This window comes from Schistocerca cancellata, chromosome 5, assembly GCF_023864275.1.
Source record: "Schistocerca cancellata isolate TAMUIC-IGC-003103 chromosome 5, iqSchCanc2.1, whole genome shotgun sequence".
Classification (NCBI taxonomy): domain Eukaryota; kingdom Metazoa; phylum Arthropoda; class Insecta; order Orthoptera; family Acrididae; genus Schistocerca; species Schistocerca cancellata.
In genome coordinates this window covers 81,148,707-81,163,610 of record NC_064630.1, presented here as the reverse complement: position 1 = coordinate 81,163,610, position 14,904 = coordinate 81,148,707, and the positions used below count along the sequence as shown (strand labels likewise).

The window sequence follows — 14,904 nt, the reverse complement described above, 5'->3', positions numbered from 1 at the left end:
GGATAAAATTTGCATAAGTAGTTCATATTCATTTGAATTCTTTATAAAAAGTTACGTTATCAACTCAAACTGCAAAGCCACTTTCCTAATTCAGCACATGTTGTATCCCTGTTCTAGGATATAAGCATTTGACATGTTCACTTGCCCAAATACAGGGGCTGGACAAAAATGTGGAAACACCATAAGAAATGCTTGCTTGAATATAAACACAGATGCTCGACAGCCACGCCTGCAGGTTGTGCTGCAGTGTTTGACCATAAATGGCACCTGTGCACTGTCCTCAATATTTTTCAAGTGTCAGACATGGAAAAAACAGTGTTCTGTGTAGTTGTGAGTACATTATGTCGAAGCTATGTGAATTCAAATGTGGGCAAATTGTTGGTGCTTGTATGGCAGGTGCTTCAGTAAGCCAGGCAGCTGAAGTGTTTGGTGTTTCAAGAGGCACCATTTCGAAGACTTATACCGCATTCCAGGAAAGCATTAAAACATCATTCGCTAAGTCAAAATGTGGATAAAAGTGTGTGTTTAATGGTCATGATGGACAGTCACTGAAGAAGAATGTGACAAAAAATAAGCGTGTGACAGCTGCAAACGTCACTGCATAACTGAGTGTCACACTCGTAAATCCTGTCAGCCCCAAAACAACAAGCCTTCATGGTCTAGATTGAAGAGAAGGGTGCACGATCACTACTTATCTCCATCATCGTTACCTGAACTTGCCAATATTTAGCAGGAATAATAGTTGACATTAATTTTTAATTACTAATGAAAACCATCTCAGATATATTACTACATATTTATTGTGTTATGGTCGATTTAATTATAAGAACATCTTCAGCTTGCTTGCAGTTAAACAACACAAGAAATTACGCTTAATGTATACAATAAGCAATGCTCACTGCAACATTCCTATACTAAATCCTCACCAGGTTGTGCTATGGCCATGATACAAATGGTGTGGCTGTTGCATTAAATTTTAATGACCAAATTCAGAATCAATAAGCCCAAATATTATGCTGACCACTTTATCAACTTACTGATGATATGGCTTTGTGTAAACACTGACATTAATTCTCCACTGTTGTAAATAATTGTAGCAAGTTTAACACAGCTTGCCTGTAATTTTGTTAACAACATATGATGAGAACAAGTTTGTTCGCTTTAGCTCGTGTACATGTTCAATGACAATACATCTTTTGTAACATTACTGTTCTTGATATTTTTACATAATTACTCTGTCAACATATTTTACAGTTATTCACTTAATGTCACACTTGTCAAATGATGGTTCAGATTTGTGAAAGCACTGTCACTTGTTTCCCTTTATTGTGCATTTTTCAGTTGTCTTGATTGCCTGTGTAATGGTTTTCACTCATTAATATCAGTTCTGCACTTAAGGCTTGTTACTACTTGTAATGATTATGATCACACAATCTGTTATCACAATTGGCACAGGCAAAGTACTGCGTTTGCATGTTTACCTCTCTCATGGAGCGGCCCTGCCTGGAAAGTTTACTGTAGGCCATGCCTGCTTGCCATATTTCCGCTAGGCGGTCAGCAGAATGTTTGCAATCATTGTCTCTGGATTTGGTCTTTAACATTACGCATGACAACCAGGCCATTTATATTGTGACTTTTAGAACAACTCAGTGAGGATTCAGTATAAGACTGTCGTTACTGTCAGTTGTTCATTGTGTCCATTAAGATGCTGTAGCTGTAGCCTAATTTCTTGTTTTGTTACCTACAGGCAACATGAAGATGATCTAAGAATAAATCCAGCAAAAGCACAATAAATGAGTGATACACAGCTCTGGTGGTTTTAACTAATCATTACCATCAATTTAAGGAAAACCATTCTAAGTACACATGCAAAGCAATATTTCGCACATTCACACATTGTGTGGCTGAATTTGTGTACTATTGCTGAGAAAAGACCTAGCGCTCCAGAGCTAATGTGAATGCTATTTTCTGTTATGTGCTGCAGCACTCAACAAATCGATCTGATATAGGTGAGTGGTTGCCTTATTTTACATATTGTTCCATTCAGGAATTTCTATTATTGATCTGGTAATAAATTTTAACTGAAGTATACAATAATAAAGGAAAAAAATTGATGAGATATTGTAATGATAAGTGTTTATTTTAGTATGTGATACTTAATGCAGCTTTAATATGATACTTTGAGAGTAAAGAATATTATTAAGGTAATAAGAAACTTTTCACTCATCATGGAGTTTCCATTACTGATCACATTAAACTTTTACAATAATCAGAGCCACTGCATTCTGCACTGCACTGGGGAAAAAAAGAAAAGAAGAAGAAGAAAAGGTGAATCCTCCATCCCACTTACTATCCATGAGATGTTTATTTTAAATTCATGAGTACTTATATGCTGATAACTACAGAATAGACTTATTTCATGTACATAATGGTGTATTTAGCCACTATTAACTTCTTAATCTTTTCAGTGGGCCCTAACTGCTTCAGCGGAGATACTTGAATTAATACATGTTTAGCATTGCTGCCTTCCTGTGATGGAAGGAAGAAATAAGATATATTGCTTCTTCCAACAAAAAGGGGGCTAGATTTTGTAATGGAGATATGGTGACTCGCTTAAAGCAATATTTAACCAAAATACGCATTATTCAACTTTGGCACCACAGTTTTTAGTACTGCAAATGGCTCTTCATTTCCACAATAAAATTAAAGAATGTCTCAAACACTTTTATGCCTCTAGCAATGAACCAATGCAAAATGACTTTCCACACATCACATACACATAGAGCAACAAAACGAGAAGTGAAATGAAACTTGTAACTGAAATTCTCATTAAAACATGTAGTTTTCACTAAATGTGAAAATCTGTTATCGGGGTGAAATAAACACTGAGAAATAAAGAAGCTACCCACTGAAAAGAAAATTTTGAACACTGATTTGCTTGATAACTGCACCTAATCTTTTAGAAAAGGAGGAGACTTCAAAAAGCGAATTACACATTATTATGGTAGGCCAAGCAACTTTTACTGAGTGCTCCACTGCAATCCAGAATTAGATAGGTACATGATACTATATAGAAAAACAGTCACCAAGTCTCTGTAAATATCAGAACTTTCTGTCGATCGCTCAATTCCTCAATGATTAAAATCTATTCCTTGGTCACATACAGATCAGAAAACTGCTGTGTGAATATCCTCACTGTTGGAAGATCTATTTCCTCCAGACGTTGTTCAGCTTGCCAAAAAGACGGAAATCTCACGATGGAAGATCTGGTCAATGATAGTGGCCTACCTCCCAATCAGCATCACCCACAACTTACGTCAAATTGTTGGCACTACTTCTCTACACCTGGAAGCGACACTGCCTTTGGTCCATATGCTGCCACAAGTACAGGGTAAGTCACTGTGAAATTTAGACATTTTGTCCACGACGTCAACTTTGGAGTACATTTCTAATTTGCACGACACAGCAGTCACACACAGTGCTGCATTTGTAATCCATATCTCAGCAGAACTGTCTCCACACAAAACCTGGGATGTGTACTCTCTTCTAACAATGAGCCACTCTTGTGCAATGGGCCTAGTGTGGTACCACATGTGTAACTCACTTTCCGAAGTCATTACATATAACTTGTGATTAGACATCTTTCAGCAAAAATTTGTTTATGGAGGCAGTTCATAAATTTTTAGTGCACTTTAATTTACGAGAGACTTTCACTACTATGTCTCAGTACAGTTTTCAAATTGCAATGCATCCACATACTGAAGGTATTTAGCAATGGTATTCTTAGCCACTGAATGATAAATACTGTGAAATAGGTTACACTTTAGTTAACTTCTTTTGCAGTTCACAAACTTGTTATTTATCAACTGACATTATAATTTTTTTTGAAACCCCGGAGTTGATGAAAGTGAATTTCAATGTCAGATCATTTTTAGTGATTTACTTACAGTATCAACCACTTAAATTCTCTAAAAATACAACCCAATAGAACTCAACTCATATCAATCTTCCAAATTGCCCATTAAGCTCATGCACATGCCTTAAAAGCAGCAACTTCTTTTTTTCCATCATTTGGGATAAGAATAAATTATTCATTAACACAAAATTAATATAAAATTAACTAACTAGAGCAGTTGATACACTCAATTATGATCCTTAAGAACAGACAAATATTGTGACCCTTAAGAACAGTGTCATGAGGAACGTAAAACTTCCCTGATTCCCTGAGCTCATCACTGTCATCTGACTTCATTATGCAATATACACCTCTGGTTCTGTCCAACATTCTTCATACAGGTGACTTAAGATCTCAGAACATACCAGTGCACTAGCTTGAGCAAAAACAAGGAAAACGGAGTAGCAATCAAACATTATTCATGTTATGTAATAAGTGAATACAATTGTTGCTCTATTATGGGAATACTTCTAAGTAAGGTACTTCAAATAATGATTTAAGATTTGAACACATGAAAAATGAATGGAAATATTGCATCAATGCAAGGTGAAATATGGTGGAACTCCAGTTATGTCACACAATCGAACTAGAAAGAGTTGATCTGTTCTTGTGCCGGCAATAATCAAAACACTTGTCACAGTAATTTGGATAAATAAAAGAACAACATAAACCAGGATGACTAGACTGGAATCTGAGTGTCCATTCTTTTGATATAATTATGCCATTTCACTAAATATCAGCTCAGCCCTGAACCAGGCGTGCTGATTTCATTACTTTCTTTATGAGTGAAATTAATGTAATAGAAACAATCCAGCTTAAAAATTTTGTAGCTCCTACTAACTGAAGGCTTCATAACATTTCCTAACCTTAAGTCAGAAATCACCAGCAAACTATATGAAATGTTGTGAATGTGTTCTGAGGAAGGGCTTCACTCAATTATTTCACAACGGGATTTTCAATGCAACAAGCCATAACATGAATTAATTACTATCAAGTTAAACAATCTATATTTCTTATCAGTTCATGTGAACTCCCTGTGACAGATTGTATATAGATTTGTTGAAACTTCATTACTGATTACAGTCACGACATGAATGGATTTTGACTGTAAATCTGAACAAATTAATATTTGCTTCTGGCATGGCTGATTATGAAGATTTCACCATTTACATAAACACTCATCTAAAAATAGATCACTCTAATGAGAAAGAAAATTACACTCACGGTTAACTGGGTAAACTGAAGATCCTTTCATCCAAGGAAGTAGGAGATGGGGGTTGAAAAAACTGACCGATTCAAGGATTACATAAAATGGAACACACAACTGTGAGACAGGAAGAGATGGAAAATAAAACAATGCTACAAACATAAGTCCTGTTGGGCTCCCTTTTACAAAAAGTCTGAATAATTTTGGAAATTGATGCTGTAGCTGAGTTAGTGTAAGAAGGTTCCTGACAGCTAGCAGTGCTGTTGCCAGCTTTCAGCTGTGTAGTGCTAACAGCTGCAGGCAAAAACAGTAGTCATCTATGCAGCTGCGACAACAATGAAGTGCATTTACAAAATCACATTACACAACTGGTTGGAGTATGCACACATAGCTGCAGCACCCAGCTTACTGCCACTGTCAAAGATCTTCTTATGCCAACTCAACTATAGTGTAGTCTCTATTCCCCTGTCATGTCACATCTCTCTTAACAGAAGGGATCTTCGGTCTGTATTGCCAATGTTTCTTTCCATGTTTATATCTTCCACCACCTGTCAGCCAGGACTTTTTCTTCTGTCTTAATATGTTTGATGTTTCCTTTACAAATCTAGTCTAGAAACAATGTCAAACTGGCTACTGAAACAAATTCAAACTATCAGATCTTTATAATAAGACAGCCTGCAACAATAGCATCTTCTTTGACTTGTATATCTAAAATATGCTGAAAACTATTTCTTTCGGCAAACATAAAGAGCACAGTTCTACACCACGAGTGACATACAATGGTTTACGGACATCCTTTATATTAATTATACAAAAAAGATCTCCATAATACTATGAAACAGAGGTAACCAGGTAACAAGCTGAAAAGATTAGTCCCAGTTCTATTATGATTATGTGGCAACTTTTGACTAATTACAGCACTAAATAAATAATTATATGACTGAAAACAGTTGGTGACCCTTGTTTTCATAATTTTCATGTAACTAGCTTCTGAGAATCCAAACTTATAAGTAACGTCATTTTAACAGTGCCGAATTCTTCTAATCCATGCTCTTTTTCTTCATCTGTTTCTTAAAGACCCCTTACCCCACTACAAAACTACCTCAACTGAATCTCCTTACAAATGCTTTACCTATATAATGAAAACATGTTGCACTAATAGTGATATAAACTCAGATAACTTGCTACGAAGCAGCATTCATTCCACAACTGAAAGGACACCATAATATGCAAAAAAATGTACATATTTAATGAGCACTCCCTAAGTTGTAGAAAAGAAATCCAAAATCCATTTGCTTTCAGACCTGCATAGGCACTGTAGTTATGCAAATTCTAAATCAAAACAACAGATACAACGCTTTGGTTACAGATTTATTACAACACAAAAGAATGTCTGTAAATTAATCACAAATGTTGCTCCACTGATCATGAGGATGTCACAAGAAAGCATAGCTAATATAAACAAGTAGGTAAAGTTACAGAAGTTCAAATTATTAGAGTTATACCAATAGTTAATGTTAGTAAAAAGTCAATAATAAGGTGTTATGTAATTTTTTTCAGATGAAAACAAGCAACCCTTCCATGAAACACACAGTATCATACAGTGCTACAGCAGTAATATGAAAATCCATATGTACTACCATAATCTTGAGGTAGTACAGAACAGGCCTGTTGTGATGGATGGGTTACATGGACACCTGAAAAGAGCATACTCTGGTATGACTTTGCATGCAGTCTACGTCTTACGTTTGTATACAGTGTAATATATGATCACCAGCACCAAAAACTACAACAAATTACATACTTAATATATGTTAAACACCTATGATTCTTATTTTAAGGTATGTCCCAAAAATTTTGAAATAAGTAAAAACATTCCAGAGAAAAAGAAATGTGATAATAATAAAGCAGTGACATTAGCCTTTTGAGTCTTGGTATATGCTTAGGAAATCAAAAGAAACAGGCAATTAGCTTCAATATCAGCAAAATAAAAGACATCATTCACTAAACTCTTAAATGTCATTATGTAGCTAGTTAGATTATTACATACATCAATGTGAGACACTTGACTAGATTCAGGACATAAATTTAAGGTGTGTGGACTTATTTGCACATCAATGATTTCTACAACTGATACATTCCCAACATGTCTGCATATATTGTGAAATTGTAACGGATTCTACACAGTTTTGCTCTAATATAAACAATGGGATTTCAGAGAGGACCATAGGAATTTGTTTTATGTGAGTAACCAATAGTCAATCCAGTAGTGACAATTAATGCATCTTGAATAAATGATAAATTATGGACACTGAACGGATATTCTAATAAAGATGCTGTGTCGGAAAATTCTTCTCGAAAATTACATATGTAGTGGGTGAGTCACAGTAACAATGATATTCAGAACAGAATCCGTGAATAAAGAAGGAGTGTAGTAGTTTTATTACTGCTCAGTAACACATGGAAGTTGTCAAATCATGATGCTCATGCAAGTAGTTGTAGATTTTAAGATGAACACTACTTAGGATGATAAACTTCTATTGGCAGACTAAGCAGGATCCATTAATAGAATTTGTGATAACATAATTAATTCCCAATTACACTTGTTGAGAACTGACTTGTATGGTGGTAACTGACACCCTACAAATTGCAAACAATCTGAGGTGATACCATTCTTTCATATTATCTTGAAATGTGTAATATTCCAGAAGGATAAATTCCTGCCCCACACTGCTGAACAGTTTGCATATTAACATTCATACTGTAAACTTTCTTCACAGGAAGAAATTTAATTACACCATACCCACCTACAGACTAAAGGCTCAAATAGTGTGTTATAAGTCAGTGCATTTAAATCCCATCCCATGAAGAAGAATGAAAGCAAACCTTAGCATGTGGTCATCTCTACTTTACATGCACCTAGCCTTCGCCTGAATATTCACTAACAAAAGTCTATAGGGTTTACTATCTACAAGAGGGCTTCACACTCTTAAGCACCTCCATTATTAAACACTGCACTCAAAGTGAAACAGCTTAACAGTCCTTTCCTCAAAATGTACTCAGAATTTCTTGTGATCAGAGATACAATGCACAAAATGTTTTTATCCAGCAAACAAAACTAATGATGCTCTATGGCATTTGTAATGTTCTAGAGAGAATATGACAGAGTTTAGGTCTGTGTTGGGGTATGAGGTATCGTTAGGTAACATGGTCAGAAAGACCCACTAAAATCCCTGTGTCATGATAACCACTCTAAACTTTTTGTTGCCACACATAAACCTCCTTTCTTCTACAAGCTTCTGCATCTAAACAATCTGATGTGACAGTCAGTAATTACTAAACAAACTTTAGCTGCCTCTAGACACTCTGATGCAGTGACAGAAAACTGTAGTAACACTTCACTCTATTAAAAGGGCAAAAATAAATAGTTTTTCTTGTAGAGAATGTGAAAATCCAGTGATGAAAGGCGTTTTATGTATCAAATGCAACTACTATTACATGATTAATCAGCCGATCAAGTAAGTGCAGGGATTCAAAAAATGAAATTATAAAATTACTACAAAATGACACCGAGTCATTAAAAACAAAAATATTGACTAAAAAAAAGAACTAAAATAAAAGACAAGACCACAGCTATGCAAGGGAACAAAAATGAGTTTCTAATAATTAAGGCTCACTGCTGAAAAATATCCCTCTCCCGAACTGTGAAATAAATGTGCAGGTAGAGGCATTAGAATCAAAAACTCAGGGAAAAATTTTAAAATAAGGTAAATGTAAGACAAGTGACTTTAAAACTAGATTCTGAAACCAAGTATAACTACACGATGTCTTTAAACACTTTGGAAAAAATTCACTAAGAAGCAGCAGTGAAGAAGAAATTACTAACAAAAGAACAAACACGATTCACTCAGCAACAAGTGTCTATGTGGGATCCGGAGTGATACTTAGTAGAATCATAAAATAAAGGTCAGTGAGTAACAAATATATCTCCAAAATAAACTGAGCCATCAAAGAACAATGTGATCATCTCCGTACAGTTTTCATAGATCCAAACAAATTTCTATATGAAAACTGCCTAGGGAAGGATGCCAAGCATTTACATAGACTAAGCACTGATAATCAGGTGGTGAGATTAGCATCTTTCTGAAAAAAAGTTGCTAGCTTACTAAGAATATAACATTATTACACATGGAAACTTAAATACTGACATGGCAAAATGATCAAAAACAAGAAAAGATTTTGAAGAATCGTTAATAAATAATATCGTGCCAACAATATCTGCACCAACTAGAGCGACTTTCCAAAGTCAGACAGTTATCGACAACAGCATTACTATTATTAGTATGGGGCAGATGATTTGCTTCATAACATAGTATCAGAATCAAAATGAACACGAAAAGAGATCAATATCATCAGTGAGCAAAATCTTTAAGAAGGGAAACATGGAATAAAACTCCATAGGTGCAGAATGTAAATGGAAAGTATGATTCATTTATTACAACAATTAAACACAATTTTAAAGTAGCATTCCCCAAAGTAGAGAGAGACAAGAAAAGCTGCAAGGTCAAACGTAATGGATTATCTGTGAAATAACAGAAATGTGTAGGAAATTGCAGGCTCTCATATAGTAGGGAGAAGCTGGAAACTATAAAACACTGAAAAATAAGAACTGAAAAATAATAAGACAGCAAGAGAAATTAATACCACCATAGTTAACTCAAAAACATCATAACAACAGCTTGGAATGTAATTAACAGTGAAAGAGAGGAAAAAGATGGAGCAAACAAAGAAACAAAGAGCAGTTCAATAGAAGTAAAGAACACAGTGTTTAAAGATGGCTGAGAAATGGCCAACATACTCACTGATAACAATATAAATGTGATAGAGAACTTAAAACTGGGCCTGCCTGGGCAGCAGCCAGAGATAGTTGTCATGTGTGTGTGTGTGTGTGTGTGTGTGTGTGTGTGTGTGTGTGTGTGTGTGTGAGCATGCACGCGCACTTGCTTGTGTGAATGCGTGCATGTTTTCCTTTTCTGATGAAATCCTGGCCAAATGCTTAGCATGTAACTGTCTTTCCATTGTGCCTGCAACTCACGTGTTTCATCCTTACACTGGGTAGTAATCCATCCTTTCCATAACTGTTGATATTCCAAGCTGGACTTTCCATTCTTTAATACTAGAAAGGTTACTGAGGTTTCAAAAAAAAAAATCAAGCAGAACTGTGTTCTTGAAACCAGTCACAGAAGATGGAATGAGAAAAACTGTACAGAGACTGAAGTCCAAGAAGTCAACTGGTGATGACATATCAATTCACATATTAAAGCTAGTAAGTGAGCACATAATCACATCAACACTGCACAGTGAGCAGCTATTTCAGAGGTGAAATTTTTCCCGAAAAACTGAAGATAAGCAGGGTGTTGACTGTGTACAAGAAAAGGGATAACAATGATCCCAACAACTACAGCCTAGTTTCACTAGTCTCAAGTTCCTCAAAACTCCTGCAAATTCTTATGTATCCTAGATTAATTGATTAAATAGACAAATATAACATTCCTGTACCATCACAGCATGGTTTTGGCAAATCTACAGAATCAGCAGTTGCCTGTCTGGCAGAATACACTATACAGTTCTTATTAGATGAAAAAAAGTTATATCTGCAATGTTTCTTGGTCTCTCCAAAGCATTTGACACCAGCGACCCTGAAACGAAAATTGGAAAATTCTATTATGTGAGGGCAGGCTAGGGGAGTGGACAGAATCATACTTACATCTGTCTTCGGAACAAAATACATCACTGATTCTGCACATCAGGGATCTGATAGTTTGTTGGTAGGTTTGTGGAGGTGTTTGGTATTAGATGACTATACACAGATCACGTAATTTGCGTAAATAATGGGGCACTGGTTTGCATATGCAGTGATGGTATCCAACAATGACCCTGTTGGGTTCCACAGATTTTACATTAGGCGAAGTGGGTCACTGAAATGTCAATGTGAGTTCGCTATAATGCTCCTCAAACTACTGTAGCATGGTTCTCACTCCGAGACATGAACAATTATACTGCTGAAAGATGACATCGACGTTGGGGAAGACATCGAGCATGAAAGGATGCAGGTGGACCACGGCTATCAGCACATTTTGAATTACTACCAACAGGTCCCATACAAGCTCAAGAGAACGTCAACCATCATATAATACTGATTCCAACAGCCTGCATTGTGCTGTTCACCTGAATTATGCCATTTGTGGAGACAACCATTGAGCTAGTGATTCACCCAAAAAGTCAACACATTTCCATTGATCAACAGTCAAATCCAGATGGTCCCATGCCCACTGCAATTGCAACTGTCAAGGTCATTGGGTCAACATGTGAACATGTGGGGATGTTCTGTTGCAGAGCTCAATGTTCAATACTGTATGATGATGGTGTGCTCCAAAACACTTGTATGTGGACCAGCTTTGTGCTCTTTCAGCAGAGATGCCACAGGTCACCGTCCATCCTGCTTTACAGTGCAAACAAGCCTCCAAACCCTATGTTCCGTGAAGAGTCGTGGACGTCCAACTACTTAGCTCCTAGTGGTACTTTCACTGTCCTCCTACCTCTTTCCGTAGATGCTCATGACAGTAGCACTTGATCATTCGACCAGTTTCGCCATTTTTGAGACACTCGTTCACAGGCTCTGCATAACAATAATCTGCCCTTTGTCAAAAACACTTATCTCAATGAATTTATCCATATGCAGCACACATCTTCACTAGGCTGATCCCCCCATCCATGTCTGTTCCACTTACATATTTCTGTTATTCCATCACGTGCCCACAACATAACCAGGCAGTATCGAATGTCACAGTGGGCAGTGGTCATACTGTTTTCGCTTATCAGTTCATATCAATAGGAAAAACATACCAGTCAGAAACCAAAGTCATCAAATATAGAGTACCACATGGATTGGTAATGGAGGCATTGCTATTTGATCTATTCATTAATGATTATAGGTGTTGAAAAGTAACAGAATAAAATATTGTATGCAGGTGACTGATAATACTGAATAGTGACCAAAATGTGGAATAACTTGACAGCAGAACATACATTTCTGTACATTACGGCTCAATGGCTCTTGGAAAATGGACTGGTTACAAAGATAAAAAAAGATTACATGTACAGTGGTCACAAACAAAGAGAACTCTTCCGACTTGAGTTTAGAGGAGAATGAATCAAGGCTGAAAGAAGTAGAAACCACGTGATTCTTAGGTATTACTGTGGATAATGAGCTCAATTGGAAACAACATATTAATTCTCCCAGTAAGAAACTCTGCTGCATCATATTCATAATGAAGCAGCTATAACAGTGTGCACAGTGGCACAGTATATCATAGACCCTTAGAACCATACCAGCAGTATGAAGTATAAGTGTGGGGAAACTAAAACATTTGAGAAACAAAAAAAAAGAGTGTGTACAAAATAAAATAAAAATAAAAGTACAGAATCTATTAAGAACGACTACTTCTGAAACACACAGAAGCTTCTACAAATATCTAGGTATCTGTAAGTTTTAGATAATTGTAGATGCATAAAACAATAATATATACCACAAAAGATAGCACAGACTGGATTACACATTACAGTTACACATCCACAACAAACAGAGACAGAATGACACATGAAGCATACCCCATCAACTGACAATGCTTGAAAAAGGATCTCAGTGCTCAGGTATCAAATTACTAAGAAGTCTGCATGACAGTGTACATGACACTAACTTTTCAAAGATTCTCAAACACTCTTTGTTGGGATAGGAATATTACAGTGTTGAATAGTACTTATCACATTAAATTTGTACATATCATCCTCTATAATCAACGATGTTAGACTGTAAGAAAAATGCTTAGGAAGTACCTGATAACGAACGTTTTCCATTTTTGACGTGCCCCATATTGCATGTACATCTACTGTGCACCAAACAATCCTACAGGATCAATTCAATTCAATTCAATGCTACCTTTAAACAGCATGAATTAAATCTGACCTTATATGTTGTTGTTTCTGCGTCAGTAATTGTAACCACCCAAAGAAAACTAAACAAACACTGTTTACTGTACCTGAAAATGGGCTTATAACCCAAAACCTAGGTTGTGCAGTAACATAAATAATAAACTTTGTGAAACAGGCAAAAAAGTGTTTGTTTAGTTACAATGTTTCACCAAGAGCCCACAGTTGATTCAATTAAAATGACCCTGAAATAACTTTCAAAAATATCACTGGTAGTGAAAGTGGAAAAGTTCCAGCCACATAAACACAGTCAATGAGCTACAAGAAATTACATGGAGAAATGTCTGCGGAAATAGGAGACAGTATCAAATAAAAAGTCTCCTTAAGCATTTACTGTACGAAGGCTGTTAACATTGAATTTAAAGAGAAAAATGTAATAGATTCTGGTTAAGCAAAGTGATGGCAAATTTACATTACATGAAGTAACAGAAAGGAGGAGAAAATTAAAACAGAAGTAAGTAATAAAGATGAAAAGGAAGTCATAATGAAAATTAAAGGAAAAATGTAAAAGCTGTCTAACTGGAACCTCAATGGAGAAAAAAATTCACTAATCGATAATTCTGCACAGCATTTATATCTGTTGATATTGTTGATATGCGTCAGTATGTTGGACTGGCTTACTTTCAGATTATGAAGCATAATATCCATTATAGTTCACCAATTGCAGCTCATGGTCCATTTCCCAATAAAAACAGCAATTCAAATTTTAGACACAAAGAACCTCAATTTCACTACATAAGCACCAATAATGCCCCAAAAGAAACAATATCAGCCTTCTGAAAACTACAGCCACGAGTTCCATTTCATTTAGTGTAGCTTCTTATAGCAATTTGTTTTTACATCCAAATTCCTACAGATAAATAACTGATGATGGTCGAAGTAGAGAGGATATAAAATGTAGACTGGCAATAGCAAGGAAAGCGTTTCTGAAGAAGAGAAATTTGTGAACATCGAGTATAAATTTAAGTGTCAGGAAGTCATTTCTGAAAGTATTTGTATGGAGTGTAGCCATGTATGGAAGTGAAACATGGACGGTAAATAGTTTGGACAAGAAGAGAATAGAAGCTTTCGAAATGTGGTGCTACAGAAGAATGCTGAAGATTAGATGGGTAGATCACATAACTAATGAGGAGGTATCGAATAGAATTGGAGAGAAGAGAAATTTGTGGCACAGCTTCACTAAAAGATGGGATCGGTTGGTAGGACATGTTCTGAGGCATCAAGGAATCACCAATTTAGCATTGGAGGGCAGCGTGGGTGGTAAAAATCGTAGAGGGAGACCAAGAGATGAATACACCAAGCAGATTCAGAAGGATGTAGGTTGCAGTAGGTACTGGGAGATGATGAAGCTTGCACAGGATAGAGTAGCATTGAGAGCTGCATCAAACCAGTCTCAGGACTGAAGACCACAACAACAACAACATAAATTCACCAATAGTAGTGATGTCAGTACACACAGGTATTGTGGTTTGTGAAAGACTCACAACTATAGAAGGGCAACCATTTCTACACAGTGCCTATTTTCAAAGATGTTTGATATTACAAAGAATGTGACTTGCTTCATAGCACACTTTTGAGTGTCTTTGTGGGTTTACAGCACAATTTTAAGCACAATATTTTGACATCTGAACCTAGTCATCTTTGTCAGCTGATGAAGTGATGGGTTTAGTTATGCTCATTGCCTGGCCTTCAA

The 14,904-nt window shown here is 36.1% G+C and overlaps 1 protein-coding gene across 5 annotated transcripts in view; it reads right to left on the bottom strand.

Moving 5' to 3' along the window:
• The window catches only part of LOC126187490 (uncharacterized), a 1,186,162-nt gene that overhangs the window by 23,174 nt on the left and 1,148,084 nt on the right, over nucleotides 1–14,904 (bottom strand). For 4 of the 5 annotated variants that reach the window (XM_049928599.1, XM_049928598.1, XM_049928601.1 and 1 more), the window contains one exon: nucleotides 6,584–6,859. The exons of the other annotated variant lie outside the window; for it this stretch is intronic. In XM_049928599.1, the coding sequence (XP_049784556.1) occupies nucleotides 6,799–6,859 (61 nt within the window). In that variant the 3' untranslated portion in view covers nucleotides 6,584–6,798. Of the gene's footprint in view, nucleotides 1–6,583; nucleotides 6,860–14,904 lie in introns of those variants that run through there. 5 annotated transcript variants of the gene reach the window in all.